This window comes from Petromyzon marinus, chromosome 7, assembly GCF_048934315.1.
Source record: "Petromyzon marinus isolate PM22_M1 ecotype Great Lakes invasive population chromosome 7, UKy_Petmar_22M1.pri1.0, whole genome shotgun sequence".
Taxonomy (NCBI): domain Eukaryota; kingdom Metazoa; phylum Chordata; class Hyperoartia; order Petromyzontiformes; family Petromyzontidae; genus Petromyzon; species Petromyzon marinus.
This window is the reverse complement of record NC_133673.1, coordinates 8,231,683-8,250,760: the sequence shown is the minus strand read 5'-3', so window position 1 is coordinate 8,250,760 and position 19,078 is coordinate 8,231,683. Positions and strand designations below refer to the sequence as shown.

Genomic DNA, 19,078 nt, shown 5'->3' with positions numbered 1-19,078 from the left:
AGCGTGGGTGAGTGTGGTTGTGGTATTTAAAGTCTTCTCTGTGTCTCCCGTGTGTGTGTGTTTTAAGTTCACAGATGAGTGTGCGCGCGTGTTCCGATGCGTATAAACAATGACAAAGATCGCCCTTGCATAGCCTTGCGAGGCGGCATCTTTGCGGGGACAATTACAGACTGCATGGACAACAACATACTGCTAGCGAGCACCGCTGAAGGGTCGGCACGGCACACGACGAGGGGGGGGGGGGGTATGGGTGGCCAGCACCACCCCCGGCCGCCTTTGTCTCCCCAGTGGCGATTTTTACACCCCACGCCAGGTACTCATTTGAGGCTGAGTCGACCCAGCGGAGGCTCAGGCGCGCTTCACGGTGTTGGCCGTGAGCGGGAATCGAACTCGGGTGGTTGGGTTCGAGGTTCATCTCGTTAGCCGCTGCACGACCGCTCCCAACATGGACACGCACACAGATTGCACACGTACACACACACACAGCACGTACGTGTGGTCGTTACCTGTGAAGAGTTGTGTGCTCTGTGCAGTTATCCTTTGCTTACGATTGCCCACAATTGTATTGATTTGTATTTTTATTTGCAACACTTTCGTCAATCCTAATGTCTGGCGAAAGTTAATTTAATGTTAACCTCTGTTGTAAATAAGTGCCGCGTGATGCCATGTTTAGCATTCGAACGGTGTGTGTATATTTTAAAATGTTAATGCAGTCGGGGTATTGATAACTTTGTAATTGGAATCACGGCAGCTTCGTCCCATCGCGGCCTGGGGAGAAGCCTTCATCCAGCAGTGGATAACTCATGGCTGCTGCTGCTGATGATGATTATCATAACAACAGGCACAATTTAAATGTGAATGTAACGTCGAAATGCAGCCGCATCCCGGGACGACGATACGAATCGCATAGTTCAACATTAAATACAGCGCACGATGGTTAAGTTTTACCCAATTCATTGAGTCATGGACTCGTACACACACACACACAAATACATTAACAATAAGACGAATACAAAGGCAGAGTGATTGCGTTGGCAGCGGTGTATCAGAGTCAAAAACAAACGCCTTCGTTCCTCATTAACACCATGCCCCCCCCCCCCCCTTGCTCAAGGCGCATAGCCCAAAACGTTCTCCCTTAATTCTTGATTTGAAGTTTTCGTTCCTTCGGTAAAGTCACGTAGGTAAAAAATTAATAAAAATTAAACACGTTCTCCCTGTTACCGTGTTCTGCGCATTATAAGACGCGCTGACGTCTGAATCGCGACTTGAAGCGGCCACGAGAGTCACGTGACTCCGTTGACGCCGGGTGCACGTTTTGAAGTGCGTCTTATAATCCGGAGAAGACGCCCACGTTTGTCTGAATCTGTTGCACGGCAGTGACAATGACAATCGTGAGTTTAAAGTGCAAAACATACACACCTAGAAATGTATTTTTCGATTTAAAGCTTTCGTGAATGCAGGGATTCATATTCTTGGTTTATTATTTCCCTTCTACGTGACTTTAAAGAAATAACCAATGACTAGAAATGCATTTTATACATCGTGAAATATATACATTGTGACGTATACACGTTGTGACGTATACACATTGTGACGTATACACATTGTGACATATACACATTGTGACGTATACACATCGTGACATATATACACATCGTGATATATATACACATCGTGATATATGTACACGCATCGTGATATATGTAAACGCACACACTCACTACTACACACTCACTACTACACACTACCACACACTCACTACTACACACTCACTACTACACACTACTACACACTCACTACTACACACTCACTACTACACACTACTACACACTCACTACTACACACTCACTACTACACACTACCACACACTCACTACTACACACTCACTACTACACACTACTACACACTCACTACTACACACTCACTACTACACACTACCACACACTCACTACTACACACTCACTACTACACACTCACTACCACACACTACTACACACTCACTACCACACACTCACTGCTACACACTACCACACACTCACTACTACACACTCACTACTACACACTACCACACACTACTACACACTACCACACACTCACTACTACACACTCACTACTACACACTATTACACTACTACACACTCACTACTACACACTCACTACCACACACTCACTACTACACACTACTACACACTCACTACTACACACTCACTACCACACACTCACTACTACACACTACTACACACTCGCTACTATACACTCACGCCTACACACTCACTACACATTTACTGCTACACACTACTCGCTACTACACATTCACTACTGTACATGTGTATGTTTAACTTCTTTCACACCGTACACAGCCAACCACGCTTATTGGAGGTACGGGCTGGGGAAGGACAACAAACTAAACACAGAAAGCAGTTCTAAATAAATTAGTTTTCAAGCTAGACGATTTAAATTTGCACAGTTCCAGTGGCTTCCTAATAGCAGAAGGAAGAGCGTTCCAGACGGCCGCAGAAGCGCATCTGAGCCAAAAGCCGCTGCAATGAGATGACAGGAGAATTAATGATGATGGCAATGTCACTTCACCGCAAAGTGAAAACCTCACCATGCTGTGTCGGCTATGGGGGCCGTTTTACCATACTTCACCACGCTGGTCAGTACGGGTTGGTGAAGGAGTGGGGTTCAGAACCGGTTCAGATGTCAGTCGCCCCACTGATGTTAGCCGTGGGCGGGGATTGGGCCACCGTTTCAGCCCGATCCACACACTCAGTAAGAATGCATGCGTTATTTGTTATATTACTGCACCCTATTCAGTTATTCGTTGTGTTTTTGCCGGTACAGTCCAGAACGCTCTCTTGTGTCATTGTTTAGTCCTCACGATGCGGATGGTCTTGCCATACTATCGGAATAGAGTGTGCAATAATTCCGGATAGGGCGTACCGTGCCAGAACTCTAGTGGTAGTGCCTTACGCCGATAATCCTAACTCCATACGCGATACGGTATCACACACACACACACGCTTCATACTCGGCAGACGCAACAAGGCAACGCAATGGAAGTCCCCTGCAAGGCAATGGTGACGTTGATGGATGGACTTGAGAGCCGAGGTGGCTGCCCAGATGATTAGAGAAAGCGGCGCGTGTCACCACTGGACACAAGGCAGAGCCGAGACGCCCCGCGCGACCATAAACACGGAGAGAGAGATCAGCGTGCGCCTTGCCGTTCTTGCATTGATGGCGACGCAAACAAAGACAACGGTACCCCGTGTAGCCCATCACACCCGGTCGCCTTTATCTCCCCCTTAGTGGCGATGTTTACACACCGCACCAGGTCCTCGTTTGAGGCTGAGTCGACCTAGGGGAGGCTCAGGACCGGTTCAGATAATCGTTACTGGTGTCGACCGTGAGCGGGAATCGAACCATACAACACACACAGCTTATTGACGGATACGGTTATGATGATTTTGATAACTATGCCATTGATGGTGATGATGTTTGGCGATGATTGCGTTTATGATGATATTTGATGATGACACTGATGAGAATGTTGATGATGATGATGACTTCGTGACTAAGGCTTTTTCTTGATGATGAGTTTGTTACTGTAGATTGATGATGATGATTTTTGCATGCGCTATGAAGAAGGGCCATTGCTCTGAAACGTCGTTTAACATATATTTTGTTTTAAGGCAGCGTTGTTGACTCGTGTGTTGAGTTTTTTTCGGGTGACTAAGGCCTCGTGCCGCTATTGATTTTGACCGAAATAATTGGGTGACCAAGCCGTTGTTTGATGACGAAGTTGTGACTGTGCCGCTGGTGATGCCGCCGCCGCTGCTACTGCTGATGATGATCAAGTTGCACGAACTCCGTCTTTCACGTTGGCGTGCACACGGCACAAAGGCATTTTTTTTTAAACGCAAGGATCATCTCTGCACCCACCTTTGCACTGCGTTCACCAAAGCTCCTAGGGGAAAGTAAACAGTATAAAGCGAACACAGGCGGTGGGATAAATGTGGGGTTTTTGCCTTCCCACCTCTCATCGACAGAGACGAAGTGAACTCTGTTGACGAAGTGTTGCAGTAAAATCTCAAATAAATCCAACAGAAATGACAACTTGACTTTAAGTTTGCTTCTATTACAAAACCACCCACAACGCACCGGGTTGAGCCTGGATAGTGCTGTCAATGGTGACCACCATGCACAGCAGGGGTTATAGGCCACTGCGGGGTTACCCCGTGGGGTTTAGAGAGCGTGGGGACGCCCTCATCCACGTGCACGGGTACACTCGGTTCGAACAGACACAGAGTCACAAACATGCGTAATATGTGGCTGTTCTGTTTTCCTATCTCGTACGGATTATGCAAAGCAAGCATCAGCGTGCATCAACGACCCAGTTGTGTAGACATGTGCTGCTGTGCAACTCCCCGATGTGTTTCGGCGCGATGCCCGACGTTTCGCTCCGCGTGCTCTTATTAGCTTCGTCGCAGCAACGTGCAGCGCAAAAACGTGGGCAGACAATGACACCGAGCAACGCGCGGCTACAACCGCCGAAGGGAAACTTCGCCGGAGGGCCGACAAATTGTCGACTCTAATACCCCACTCTGTGCCTCTCACGGCAGTGAACGCCGGCTACCCGGCGATGAGCTACGAGAGCCCGAGCCAGTGCTACGGACCCAACCCGGGACATCCACCGCCGCAGTTTCCGTCTCACTTCTTCAAGCACGAGGAGGCTATCGGGCACCAGCCACCCCCTTTCGGTACCCACGCGATCGTGCCCCCTGCCCACCACCTCTCTCTAGCTCTCTCTCTCTCTATCCTCTCTGATTTCGCAGTCGCAATTGCATAGCTGCCTGCGATAGGATGCCACATGTAACTCGTCGCTCGTTTCCTAACTCGGAGATATATTTACGATTGCGACGATTGCTATTACGGGCAGGCCGAAAGCTATGCTTAACATCACGAGGTCGTTTTGGTGGGTTGTTCGTTCGCATCGACAACTAGTTGCTGGTTATTCTAACTGCGGCAAAACAACAGCAATCTAAGGCTGTCCCATTTTTCGTGAACGCGTGTAAAGGGATTCGCACCAGACCGGTCGGGTCAAAGTTAGCCAACGTCACGAGTTCAAGCACGCAGCGCGCTATTTTTGCGTGGCACCGCAAATGTTTGCGTTTCTGTATCTCTCAAGAAAGTTCACGGGGCCCCCCCATTCGCCAGTTGGAATAACAAAGATTAGTAAGCACGAAATATCTGTCCCCTGCATGTGTAATGTGTGTGACGGTTGTAAGCCAGTGCAGTTAAAAGTGCATACATTAGTTCGTACAATAGGGAAAATGCTGAATATGCCATTGTTTAATCACGAAATAATAATATAATAATAGTGTTCTTGCGTATGGCTGGATGAATATAGCAACTTATTAGTCTATGTCCAGATAAGTTAGGCAGGAAATGGATTTAGTTAGTGCCCGGTTTATTAATAACTTTATAATGATACATGTTAACATACGTTTTGGAAATCCACTGCTAAATGAAGACCTCCCCACGCCGTTCTGGTTATAGGGTGGGGTTGTTTTAACCTGTTTAATCATACTTCACCACGCAGGTCATTGCAGGTTTGTGATGTTGGGGGGGGTTGTCCCTTGACCGGTTCAAATCTCACTTACCACTGATGTCAGCCGTGACCAGGAATCTAATTTGAGTCGCCGGGTTCTTACAGCGCAGTGCACTCGCCACTGCACCACCGCTCCCGTACCCAATGACTGTACAGTACTAGGCTATTACGAATGTCTATTCAAACAGAATGCATTTATTGTAACCACTGTAATACTATATTAAATGCACTGGATATTGTACGTGTGTTAATTTGTAGAGAGACGTTAGCGCATATTCATAGTGCCGTTTGTTGAACGCGTAAATGAGTGATCAGCCGGTATTGCGTAAGTGGGTTTGAACCAAGTTTAGTTTTGAATGTAGTAAAATTAGTAACATTAAAAACCAATGTAATGTGTAACCGAGAGAGACATCTGCGTTTAAGATCATTCACATCACTTCAAATTACTTTAGACCAGGGGCAGTGCCGGATTAAGCTAGTGCAGGGCCTTAGCATATGGTATAAAGGGGCCCTACATTGTTTTTAAAAACGTAAATATGAAAACACATACATTTTTAACTGGCATAGTACAGTAATTGTATTTTTTCATTTGCTATACAGCCAGATAATACGACAAATCGCTAATCTTAAACGCCCAGTCGTTCATAAAAGTTGAAGGAAGTATAGTACTATAGTAATAGAGCAAGTGCAGAATCGCTGAACCGGAATTGATAGCTTGAAAGCATTTAGCGCGGGGCCATTGAAAGTGCGGAGCCCGTAGCACGTGTAGCTACTTGTGTAGCTACTTGTGTATCTACTTATGTAGCTACTTGTACTAATGGGATAATCCGGCACTGACCAGAGGGAGGCAACACGCGGTTCCACGGCCGCATGCGGCTCTTTAATGCGCGCGTTGTCACGTGATGTACGTGTGTAGTATGCATGTACACGCATTGCGGCTCCTTAAATATTGAGTTTTATACCGAATAAAAAACCAAATGGCTCTTCTTGTTATTTCGGTTGCCCAACCCCTGCTTTAGCGTTGAGAAAGTAATAATTATAACAATAACCTTAAGTAGTGTTTGAATATCGCCACGCGTTGTAAAAAAAATCGCCCAACTCATTTCTAAACATAGACGATGATTAAATTTAAATTTGCAATTATGAAACCGATTCCTTACGGACACCACGTATCTTTTTGTATTTGCACACCAAGCTACTAACACCAATAACAATCTGGGTACATATTGTGTGCGATCCGAGATGCGTGTTACGCTGTGGGCGCATTACACCTGTAAGCCGCTCCTGATGTTCATTTTAGGTTTTAGTTTTCGTTGTTGTACAATATTATATACGATTTTAGAGCGAATCGAGAGATATTTAGACTTAGTAGTTAAGAGACCATAGCGTGCACTGTGGAGCCCACTACAGTATTTGTTGTTTTCTGTTACAAGTCGGCCTATGATGATTTGCCCCGCATACGATTCCATTGCCTCAATTTGACATCGCGATTTGATTAAATATCACGGTAGGGTACATTTCGAATTACAGGTTTCCCTCGCTTTGCGCGGGTTTCGTTTTGTGCGATTTTATGCGCTGCATATGCGGATAACCTTATTCCACCCAAAATTTACTCCACTATGCGGTGTAAGTTCACTCAACGAATGACTACGCGGTCGGACCTGGGGCAACATCGTGGTACTGGTGTGCGCTACTCGGCAGGCAGCTCTCTCGTGGGGTTTTTCTTTTGTGCGCCCGTTTTTTTGGAACGCATCTACCGCCGGGTCTGCTCGCTGAGTTGAGGCCTCCCGTGTGTGTGTGGCTCTGTGTGCGTGTGGCTCTGTGTGTGGCTCTGTGTGCGTGTGTGTGGCTCTGTGTGTGTGGCTCTGTGTGCGTGTGTAGCTCTGTGTGCGTGTGTGGCTCTGTGTGTGTGTGGCTCTGTGTGCGTGTGTGTGTGTGGCTCTGTGTGCGTGTGTGTGTGGCTCTGTGTGCGCGTGTGTGGCTCTGTGTGTGTGTGTATGTGGCTCTGTGTGCGTGTGTATGGCTCTGTGTGTGTGGCTCTGTGGGTGTGTGGCTCTGTGTGCGTGTGGCTCTGTGTGCGTGTGTGGCTCTGTGTGCGTGCAGCGGTAGGGTAGCGGTAAGCGCGCTGTGCTACGAAACCGGCCACCCGGGTTCGATTCCCGTTCGCGGCCGGTCGTGGGCCTCCCCTAGGTCGACTCAGCCAAAAAATGAGTACCTGGTGCGGTGTGTAAACTTTGCCACTAGAAAGATAAATGCGGCCGGGCGGGGTGCCGGCCACCCACCCCCTCGTGTGCCGCGCCGGCCTTCATATGTTCTCGCTAACAAGCACTTGCCCCAGCAGTCCGGTGAAGGCTACACGGGGGATCTTTGTCTTTGTGTGCAGCACCGGAGCAGCAGTTCTCCATGGCACCCATGTACGCGTGCCACGGCTCCCCCGAGATGAGTTGCGCCTCCAGCCAGGCCATGCGTCTCAAGAACTCCTCCGCCTCCTACAACGGGTGCGTGCGCGTGCGTCTGTGTGGTGCTGTGGGGAGCGGTGGTGCCACAAGTGGTGATCGGCACTGCGCCTACGAACCCGGCCAAACCAGGTTACATCACGGCCAACATCAAGTGACGAATATCTCAACGAGTCCCGGGGGCTTCACACGGAGGCCGAGTCGGCCTTAAAGGCGTACCTGGTGCAGTGCGTAAACATCAGCACTGGGGAGACAAAGGCGGCCTGGCGTGGTGCTGTTTGGTCATCCACGCGTAGGCATTGTTTAATAGGCGCTCGCTAACAGCACTCGCCCCCGCTGAAGGCTACAACGGTGATGGGGAGGGAAATCCTGGAACGCATTTGCTCGCCACTAATTGGCACGTGTCGTAGACACGTTATTATGTGCCAGTGGTCTTTGCATCGTTTGATATCGCTGCTCCAATATTGTGAATGAATATGCAACACGCGCGACTGTGTTTTATTGTTATTACTGTATTATTATTATTATCACCGAGTGTCGTGTTGTGTTAAGTGCCGCGTGGTTGAACTGTGCTGGTTAAAGTGAAATATTGCGAGATGGGTCGTGTTTACACGATCCGGGTTTACCCTCGATTCCTTCTCGTAAAAATTACATCGTAAACTTTTACTGTGTTCGCAATAGAATACAGCCGACAACATTACATCAATAACGTCCATAAACAGCCCCCAGCCACTGCGCTCCAACTCACTGCGCTCCAACTCCGCCGTTTGCGCGCCTTGGCAGCGGTGCAAAGCGAACGATCTTTGATCGACCGATCGTCTGATCCTGATTATTAAGACGCACCCCCTAACTTGTGCCCGGTGACAATAATGTTATACACATCTAATCACACACCTCTATCGGGTTATAAGACGCATTACCAACCTTTGTGCGTCGTATTATCCGGAAATTATGGTAAAAAAAAATATCCGCTATTTAATAATGGGTCAAACTCGATTACGATTCCAGATTTTTATTTTCTAAACAGCGTCAATGGTTAATAACGATCACAGATACATTGTACATACAATATCTGCACGAATCAATGCATGCTTTGTGCGTGAATTGTGTTACTATGTTGCACAGCAACTTACATTTTAAAGTTTTCGTGGCGTGTACATGTGACTGGATGGGCGTGCGTGCGTGCGTGCTAAACATCGGCAATGGGGAGACAAAGACGGCCGGGCGTGGTGCTAACCACATCAGCCCTTCGTATGCCATTTCTGGCTCTCCATCGGTGTTCGCTAACAGAACTTGCCCCAAAAGTCGATCGGTTATAAGGACGATATCCTTGTCTGTGTTACACCATGGGGAGCGGTGGCGCAGTAGTTAGCGCACTGCACTCCGATCACGTCCACTATGGCGGGTTCGATTCCCGCTCGCGGATAACACCATCTGAACGTCGTATCCGAACCCTTGGTCCTATGCAACCGCTAAGTCGACTCAGCATTAAATAAGTAAACGTTGCCATTACGCATCAGTGCTCGGGAGGCAAAGGCGATCTGGCGCGGTGCTGACCGCACACACCACAGCCGATATCACTTTGGGCTTGCAAGCAGCAGGCTAAGGAGGGATCCGTTGTCAGTAACCCTGCGCTGGTTTGCTTCGCAGCCACCACGCATCTGGGTACAGCACGGACACGACGAGCAGCCAGTTCCTCTACAGCACCCAGTACCGCGTGTGGACCCACGGCATCCAGGTGAGCGACGCGGAGCGAGTGAGGAGCGGTGGCGCAGCAGTTAGCGCGCTCCGCGTTTCATTTCTCGAGTAATATTTGACCCGGTCCGCCCCCCCCCTCCCCAGGGTTGACTCAGCGATAAATGACTAGCTGGTTGTTGTGTGTATACCTACGTGTCAGTGTTGGGAGACAAAGGCGGCCATGCGTGGTGCCGGATGGCCACACTGCACCCCCCCCCCCCCCCACGCGCGATGGATGTCCCCCGGCCTTCATATCCGCCCGTTCGCGGCACTTTGTCCCAACAGTCTGTAAGGCTGCATGGAGGATATCGTGTTTTTTGTTGTAACTTTCTGACCACCCCTCGCCCCTCAACTCCATATTGGACGTCTCTGAAAAAAGAGCTTCACAGCTCATCGGATTCCTTCAGTCGAAAGAAAACAAATTCTGATTCTCATCAAGATTCTGATGTATCTTTGTACACGCGCTAAAGTATAAGATCAGCTGCACGGTGACGGAATTACGGCAATTTGCAAACAAGCAAACGCCATTTGAGAGGTGCTTTAATAATTACTCTACAGTCTCACAGCCGTTCGGTGTGCTACATTAAAGTGCCAATTCCGTGGCCGATATTTCTGCATTGCTCTTGTAATTCCGTTACCGCACAATGTATACAATGTATAAAGTATACACTACTGTACACTTCATCTAATTCTGTGGTTCTTAAAGCTTTTCTGCAGTCTTGCACCCCTTTGGTTCTCAATCGTAAAAAAAATATATATAGAATGTTCATGCATACAGGGCATGGGTTTGACGAAACAAAGTAGTTGGTCTTACGTGCTTAATTTTGTGTTTCGATTATTTACCTTCTAAAAAAAAACATCTGCCCCATGGTCTCACATCCCCAGAAGGGGCATCTCGCACCTCCAGGGGTGCAGCGTGCACCCCCTGGTAAAGAAGAAGAACCACGCTCATCAGGTTTATTCCGCGTCTCCGTTAGAGAATGCAGATCGGTGCTGTCTCAGTAATCCCTCGCCTGCTCAAGCGGCTCATTTTGCTCTGGCTGTAGGCGCTTTGGGAACACTCTCTCCGGCTTTGGCAGTAACCGCTGCTCACATTAGGTGGTGCCCTCAGAAAGCGGGCTTCACCAGTTCACATCAAATTACAATCGCGTGCAAGGCTGTTGATCGCGAAGGCAGTCTCCCAGGAGGGCACCCGAGTGAAAGCTTGATGTAATTGTTTTCTGAAAGCGAAGAACAAATGTTAATGGGGAGGGGGGTTGGGGTAGTTGAGAAAAATGCAACCGCCGTCACCTTTCCAAGTATTTCTGTGTTGAACAACAACAACAACAACAACGCCCTTTTCTTAGCGGCTTTTTTCCTTCTTCTTCTTATTCTTCTTCTCGAAAACAACGCGTCACGCGCTCTTACGTGCGTCGTGAAATCCTGGGGCAATCGTCGATGCCTCGGGGCGAAGATTCTGGAACCTTCGGGTGAATGGGCGGTGGGGGAGGGGGGGATGCAGTGCCCTGAATCGCCGATGGAACCTCGCAGATGGAACCACCTGGAACGCCGCTCCGGGAATTCAGAATCAGAATGTTTAGTTGGACTGGAGGAATCCAATGAGCTATGAAGCTCTTTTTTCACAGATGTCCAGAAAGTTACAACAGCAAACAATAAAAACACGATAGGAGTGCAATATATACGACTGGCGTGCAAGTCACTGTTTGTAAATTCGCATTGTATTACCGTTGTCTTCGCCCCACAAAGACCCACACACTCGCATAAGGAGCCAAAGACTCATATAGGAACCCATACACTAACATGCCTCTATGATATAAACACACCCACAACGCATAAACAGTGGTGGTTGCATTAAGATGCTCCATAAAGCCACATTGTGTTGCATTGTATAGTATAGACGCACACCCACAGACTCACATAAGGGACACACAAAATTCACATAGAGACCCATAGACGAACACAGAGATAGACGGGGGCAGCCTCAGACTCACAGAGAGACATATGACTGACCACCTCTCCGACATAACATTTCGCTCCCCACGTTTCTGCACGGCGTCTTGAGCACCGATAACATCGGTGGCTAGGTGAAATCCTCGCGTGACTGCGATTTGTAACAGCCGCCTGTGTCGGCTGCCACCCCCTCTTTGCTTTCCGCGGCGTCGCCTCCAGCAGGGAATGCGTCGCGTGTCGGGGGCCGCCAGCGGCGCCCTCACCCAGGCCGTGGGGGCTCCGTCCGGCCGGGGCCGTGCCGACAGGAGGCCCTACATGTGCAACTACCCGGGCTGCAGCAAGCGCTACTTCAAGCTGTCGCACCTGCAGATGCACTGCCGCAAGCACACAGGTCAGTGCTCCTCATTGCAAGGCCCCGCCGCCCGGGGGGGGGGGGGGTGGGGGGGGGCACTGGCGGTCTCACGGGCGGCCTTTCGTGCGGCCCCTGACGTGTGCCCCCCCCCCCTCCACCCCACCAACAATGCACAAATGTGAAAATACTCCCCGTTGTCGTCGTGATGTCAAACCCCCTCCTCTTAAATGTCGTGGAGAACACCGACACAGGTGTGAACGTGCGCGTCAACGTTGTGAGATGGTGGCGCCAGTCACGTACGTATATCGTATATGCATCTACGTTCAACTTCAGTTGCACCGTACGTAGCCAAACGTGCGTACGTAGCCAAACAATTGGATGTGCAGGAGAAAGAAAATAAACTAAACACTAAACTAAACTCTACAAAACCCCAACAACCTCCCCTTCCCCCTTCCCGTGCCTATATAAAGCCACAACAGCAGATCATTCTTTCTCACCTGATGACGGACGCTTTTGTTGCGACCGAAACGTCGTGTTCTTTTATTATTTTTTCTACCTACGTGACTTTACCGAAAGAACCAGAGGGTATGGATTCCTGCAGTCACGAAAGCTTCAAATCAAGATTAAACTAAACACATAAACAAGTTCTTAAGAAATTAATTTTCAATCTAGATGTAAAAGTGCATAACTCCAGTGGCTTCCGAATATCGGAAGGAAGAGCGTTCCAGACGGCCGCAGAAGCGCATCGGAAAGAACGCGATGGAGTGACCTTTTTTCAATGGCTACGCAAAAGCCGCTGTGAGGAAGACTCAGCTGTGGTTGCGCGTGTGTGCTCGGGAAGGGTTTCCACCTTTGAGATGCACACACGCACAAGACAAAGGAAAATATCACTTGGAGAAGAAGAATATCTCACAATGCCAGAAAAGTGAAGGGTTACAGGACGTGCAAATTCATAGTCTTGAGCGGTGTTTTACAGTTTTACACAACTTACAAAGACTTTTGATTTAAAGCTTTCGTGACTGCAGTAATTCATATTCTTAGCTCTTTCGCCGTTGGTTTTTCACACCTGATGATGACCGTTTGCGTTATGGTCGAAACGTCGTGAGAATTTTTATTGTTTTATATATTTTTTATTATTTTATTGTTTCCCTTCAACGTGACTTTACCGAAAGAGCTAAGAATATGAATTACAAAGACTTGTTCTGTGAAGAGTTACGGGTTTCCCAGAACAGCTAGCGCTCAATGAGGGGGCGATGCTGAGAAAAGCAGAACAGGTACAGGTTACAGGCGTGCAACGCTAATACTGGGCTAATTCAGAGGTGCCATGCCCTGGTAAAACCGTTCTTGTAACAAATCCCCAGTATTTCCATGCAGACCAAATTGAGCCCATTTACAGCGTGCAATGTAACTGACATTAATTAAATATAGCGAAATTAATACTAATTGCATCCCATAACGCTGTACAATAATTATATGAGGACCAAATCATACATACAGCTACTACCAAGTAAGTGAATACCCGACTACAAAGCAAAAGTAAAAATGACTTTTTTATGTTATAAAAGTGATAAAAACAAATATCAAAGATTTGTTTTAAATCCTCACTAAAACCAACAACAATTACAAGGCAATGCTGGAACTCACAATCCACTAAAGCAGTCGTTCCCGTGCACTAAACGTGCGTGGAGGCCCGCTACAGTGTGGGGATGCAGCTAACAACGAGTCGGAATTGCTCTGCACGCCGGTCCATTTTTTGCGTCCCTCTAAAAACCACATTATATCCGAAACACGGTATTTTTATATATATATCACCGCTCACGCTATTTTGAGGACAGCGTAAATAGCGAATATGTTTGTGCTTCGGAGGGTTACTCGTGCACTGGTACGTAAGTGTCACCGACTTTTGAGACGTTCACCCAAGTGAGGGTGACAACCACGGTGCCGATCGTTGGTGGCTAATGAAAGCTCCGTCTGCGGGTGCAGGGGAGAGGCCCTACCAGTGCGACTACAAGGACTGTGGCAGGCGATTCTCTCGCTCCGATCAGCTCAAGAGGCATCAGCGAAGGCACACAGGTGAGCAAGAACTCGTGGGTTCAAAACACGGCATCGACACAAATATTCAACCCAACTCTTAACAGCAGTCGGATCATCGATCATGCGCGTGTGGTTTATTGAATGCTGTCAGCCTACAGTTGAACGCGTGTACGCAATTATCTCTGTCCTTAATAGCCGGGGGCACGGACAGGGGCCCTGTAATTCTCATTAAGATGATCCAATATTAACTAAACTTTTAGCATCAAGTTGTGTTGCTATGCGGGACTTACCCTGTTGAACATCGGCGGTCAAAGTGATCAAAGCGTTGCCCAAAACTTTGGAGACACAACCCAGATTAAAAAAACAAATCTATTCGCAAATATGCAAAAAAAAATTGTCCTGATCATGATTATATACCTCCCAAGACAAACAAGCGTTGGAAAGCGCGCAACATAATCCATGCGTATGTGTGATTTTTTTTCTCTACATTTTTTTTATTCCATGATAAATTGGTCATGGCAGGACTACAAGATGTTTACAAACACGGTGGTGTACGCACACTGGAATTTAAAGACCCCGAAGCCAAAGTTTCCTCTGTATCAGAGCAAACGGAACTGAATGTGCTGTTAACATATCGGGGCAAATGCCACTGATGGGTGCCTCATGTGGAGCAAACGCATATTCCCGTGAAGGCTACAGTGCCCTCTCGGATATAGCCATTGCTATACAAATGAATATAGTGCAGTGAGCATGGATGAAAATATCTGTAACTTGAATTTTAAAGCGATACGGTATATTCTCAGTTTTAAAGGTAACTTTAAAAAAAAACGAGCGTGGCACAAACGCCGCGGTGATGTCACCGCCACTAAATGGCGAACGGCGGTTGTTGTTGTTTGTGGGTCTGCAGCGCGGTGATCAGTGCACCGCATTACGATCCCAGAGTTTGAATCCAGACCACACGCGACATGACGGTGTCTGAAGCTATCGTGACCCTTAAATAAGTGCCGGTGTTGTGTGTAAACATCAGCATTGGAGAGATCATCAAGGTGGCTGGGTGTGGAGCTGGCCACACTACCCACCTGTGTGGCAAGCCAGCTTGCAAAAGGTGCTAACTGGCAGCACTTGCCACATCAGCCGATGTAGGCTACAAGGGAGGACGTGATATTTGCCTTTGTGTTTGCGCTGGTCACACCACCCAGTTGCATTTCCTGCCAGCTATAATCGGAGCTCACGAACAGTGCTTGCCCCTCCATGCTACAAGGCTTACAGTGGCGAATATTTGAACAAGTCCTGGGCCTCCCCTAGGTCCACTCAGCCTCAAATTAGTAATCTGGTGCAATGTATGAACATCGCCACTAGGGACACAAATGCGGCGTGGTGTGTGCTGTGGTGGTCTTCATAGGTGCTCGCTAACAGCACTTGCTCCAACAGTCTGTTAAGGCTACACCGGGGGGGGATATTTTGTCTTTGTTGTGTGTCACAGGGGTGAAACCATTCCAGTGCAAAATGTGCGATCGCAAGTTTGCCCGGTCTGATCACTTGAAGACCCACACGCGGACTCATACAGGTAAACCAAGTGCGTACTTTTATCTTCTATTCCCCTTGAGCACATTGCAGACACTTCGCTGAATCGAAATACTGTACCGCAGAAGCTGGATATAAGCGCACCCCTTGGAGCAAAGTCAGCCGAAGTAGGGTGCTGATATCAGAAGTTTATCTTTACCTTCTCCCCCCGAACAATGTAATGTAATCATGTGTTGCTTATATGAGAACTGAGAATAGGTTTTCCCTTTTTTTCTGGCAACAAAACAGGTGTTAAGATGTTAAAACACCAAACTGAAACCTTTTACAAGGAATCATGTCTGCATTAACCAAAATACTTGTGGTCAGAATGCAAACAAAAAAACGTACTCTGATAAAATATGCATTGTCCTTCAAACTGATTGGTCCACACCAGAGACAGCTTTCTTTTGAGCCTCGTGTTAGACCAGAGGACGCCAAAAGGCATTCTCACCACAAGTATTGTGGTTAATACAGACATGATTCCTCGTTAAAGGTTTCAGTTTGGTGTTTTAACATCTTAACACCTGTTTTGTTGCCAGAAAAAAAGGGAAAAACCTATTCTCATATTTTGGTACTGGCTAAGGAGGTCCCATGATATATGAGAACTGTGCTTAAATCCAGCTTCTACTGAAACTTTGTAAATACTGTAAGGATTAGGTAACACACTTGTTATAAGTTATAGATCAACACGATGCAAATTAAATATGAACAATATGCACGTATTTTTATTTAACAGGTGGGCTTTCGCGATAAAAGCGATGATTCAGAATAGATTTTTCGTTCAGATCGCACGAGGAGTAAAAGCCATTGTGGGTTGTACAACCTTCCTCCACTCGACGCAGCCAAATAAATAAAGTTATCACGTGACGAACAAACGCGCCACATTTTTGGTTGTTATTGCTTCAGCACACCCATGTGTTAGAGAGAAACCCCACAACAGTTAAACTTCTATAGACGGTCACTGCGTTGAGCGCTGTCAGATTCGCTTCTGCGGCCGTCTGGAACGCTCTTCCTTCTGATATTAGGAAGCCGCTGGAGCTATGCACTTTTACATCTAGATTGAAAACTAATTTCTTTACAACTGCTTTTTGTGTTTAGCTTGTTGTCCAACCCCCGCACCTTCGATTAGCGTGGTTGGCTACGTACAGTGCGAAAGAAGTTCAACACACATAGATACAGAACCTCATAGGAACGTCGGACCAAATTGTTAAATGTTTTGTATAACTCTTCAATATAAGTGATGTGCTGAAGCAATAAGAATTGGCGTCCTTGCTCACGTAACGACATTATTTATTTGGCTGTGTCAGGCGGAGGTAGGGTGTACAACACATACATTAGCATTGTACCCGTGCGATCTGACCCAAAAATAATTTACGAATAACGTGCAGATATTTTGTATGTATGTGGAACTTCTTTCGCACCGTACGTAGCCATCCGTGCTAATCGAATTGTCATAGTAATTGTATGTTTCCAGCTTATTAGGGTCACGGTGACATGGCAACACTGCGATATATTGTACAATATAAGATCGTCGGTAATCGCATCGCCCGTGTTTCAGAATATTGTAATTGTTTTTACTGCCGCTTGTTTAACTTTTCGTAGTACTGTATTTCCTTTCCTCGAAAAATATTCATGAAATCACAATTAAAGTCCACAACAACGATACTAATAATAATAGTCCGAACAAAACAATTTAGCGTTTTATAAAAAAAAAACATGTTTTGCCGTAGAGCAATTAGTTATTTTGTTATTTAGTAACTGACATAACTGCGCTATAGATTGTAAAGTCACAATCATTCGAAGACTCATGATGGTCTATACTGAGTGAACTGCAGTTGAAGAACGTCAAAGTAATCTTGAATTTGTACTTGAAGTACAGTACGGTAAAGCACAAAAACAAAATGATAAAATGTAAAATGCATTTACAAAGTTCAGGGAAACTGATAATGCGATAGTCTCCATATACATGTTATCGCAGCAAGCCTTTGATATCGTGTGTATATATAATTTGTATATATAGCCATATGAATAGAATTAATATATAGTATACTTACATTTATGTTAAATAACGTATAAACACGATTTTATGAATACATATGAATACAATGTAGGAATGTACTATATATGATAACCAGTAAATAATCGTAGGTTCACGCAGGTGAATGGCATCTTCTTAATAAGAATAATAATTATTATTCTTAAATTATAATTTACATTGGTAAGGCGCATTTCGTCCATAAAAATCCCAACACCACTGTGTTTGTAAAGCCAGGAAATAAACAGCACCAGGGTAAGGGGCCAGAACTGTGGGATAAAGGCCAGTTTAAAGAGGTGAGTTTTCAAGACGGCACTTAAATAGCTCGAAGCGACTCCGGTTGCCTTATTACCAAAGGCAAAAAAACGTTCCACAGTCTGGGAGCTGCACTGGCAAAAAGCCGATCACCCCAGAGACAGAGCCTTGTAGTACCGTAGAAGTTTACATTTGCTATCGGTGAACATGTAACTACGATTCTAGATTTGACGCTTTTGTGACTGCAAGGATTCATATTCTTTGGTTTTAACGGTAAAGTCACGTAGGTAAAAAAAATTAATAGAATAAATTAAAACAACTAAATTAAATCACGACGTTTCGGGCGCTTCTGAAGAAGGACGCTTGTGTTGGGCCCGAAACGTCGTGATTTAATTTAGTTGTTTTCATTTGTTTGATTTTATTTATTTTTTACCTACATGACTTTACCGAAAAAAACAAAGAGTATGTAACTACGACTTGTTATCTTCTTCGGTTCTTTCGGTAAAGTCACGTAGAATGAGAATAAAATAATAAATTGATAAAATAAAATAACACAATAATATTCTCACGACGTTTCGGCCACAACACAAGCGGCCTTCATCAGGTGAAGGGACGAGACTGTCTGGTAGGACAGCGCTGGAGTGAAAATCATTGCAGTCACGAAAGCTTTAAATCGAAATACGACTTGTTACTCCCGACATTGTGAGGGCAACGCAAAACGATATGAATAAGAGGGGCTGTGCTACGTTGCGAGCAGTCGAAGGCAGTACAGCAAAATCCATTGTTCTACTGTATCATGCTTCAACGTCTCCACTCCCCACCTGCACCACCCCGCACTCGGCCAACGTGGTGAAGTATGGTCACACGACCCTCATGGCCGGCACGGTGCAGGAAAATTCCCGCCCAGCAGTGGATTGCCGAAAGGGCTGTACGCTCACCCTCCACAAGAACAACCACCATTCGACCTCTAAGTGGAGATGACATCATTCCAGCACTTGCGCCAGGCTAGGGGCACTTCGAAGTGTCAAAGGCTCCCTGGCCACGTGGAGTGTTGAAGGCTTGCTGGCACGAGGTCACGAGCCACT

At 46.7% G+C, this 19,078-nt stretch overlaps 1 protein-coding gene across 3 annotated transcripts in view; it reads left to right on the top strand.

The window, feature by feature from the left end:
• WT1 (WT1 transcription factor) overlaps window positions 1–19,078 on the top strand; it is a 32,842-nt gene that overhangs the window by 8,149 nt on the left and 5,615 nt on the right. The window contains exons 2-7 of one of the 3 annotated variants that reach the window (XM_076065323.1): window positions 4,623–4,760; window positions 7,995–8,109; window positions 9,718–9,805; window positions 11,977–12,145; window positions 14,090–14,179; window positions 15,624–15,716. In XM_076065323.1, the coding sequence (XP_075921438.1) occupies window positions 4,623–4,760; window positions 7,995–8,109; window positions 9,718–9,805; window positions 11,977–12,145; window positions 14,090–14,179; window positions 15,624–15,716 (693 nt within the window). Of the gene's footprint in view, window positions 1–4,622; window positions 4,761–7,994; window positions 8,110–9,717; window positions 9,806–11,973; window positions 12,146–14,089; window positions 14,180–15,623; window positions 15,717–19,078 lie in introns of all 3 variants that reach the window. The other 2 variants (XM_032948943.2, XM_032948942.2) reach the window with 2 other exon arrangements.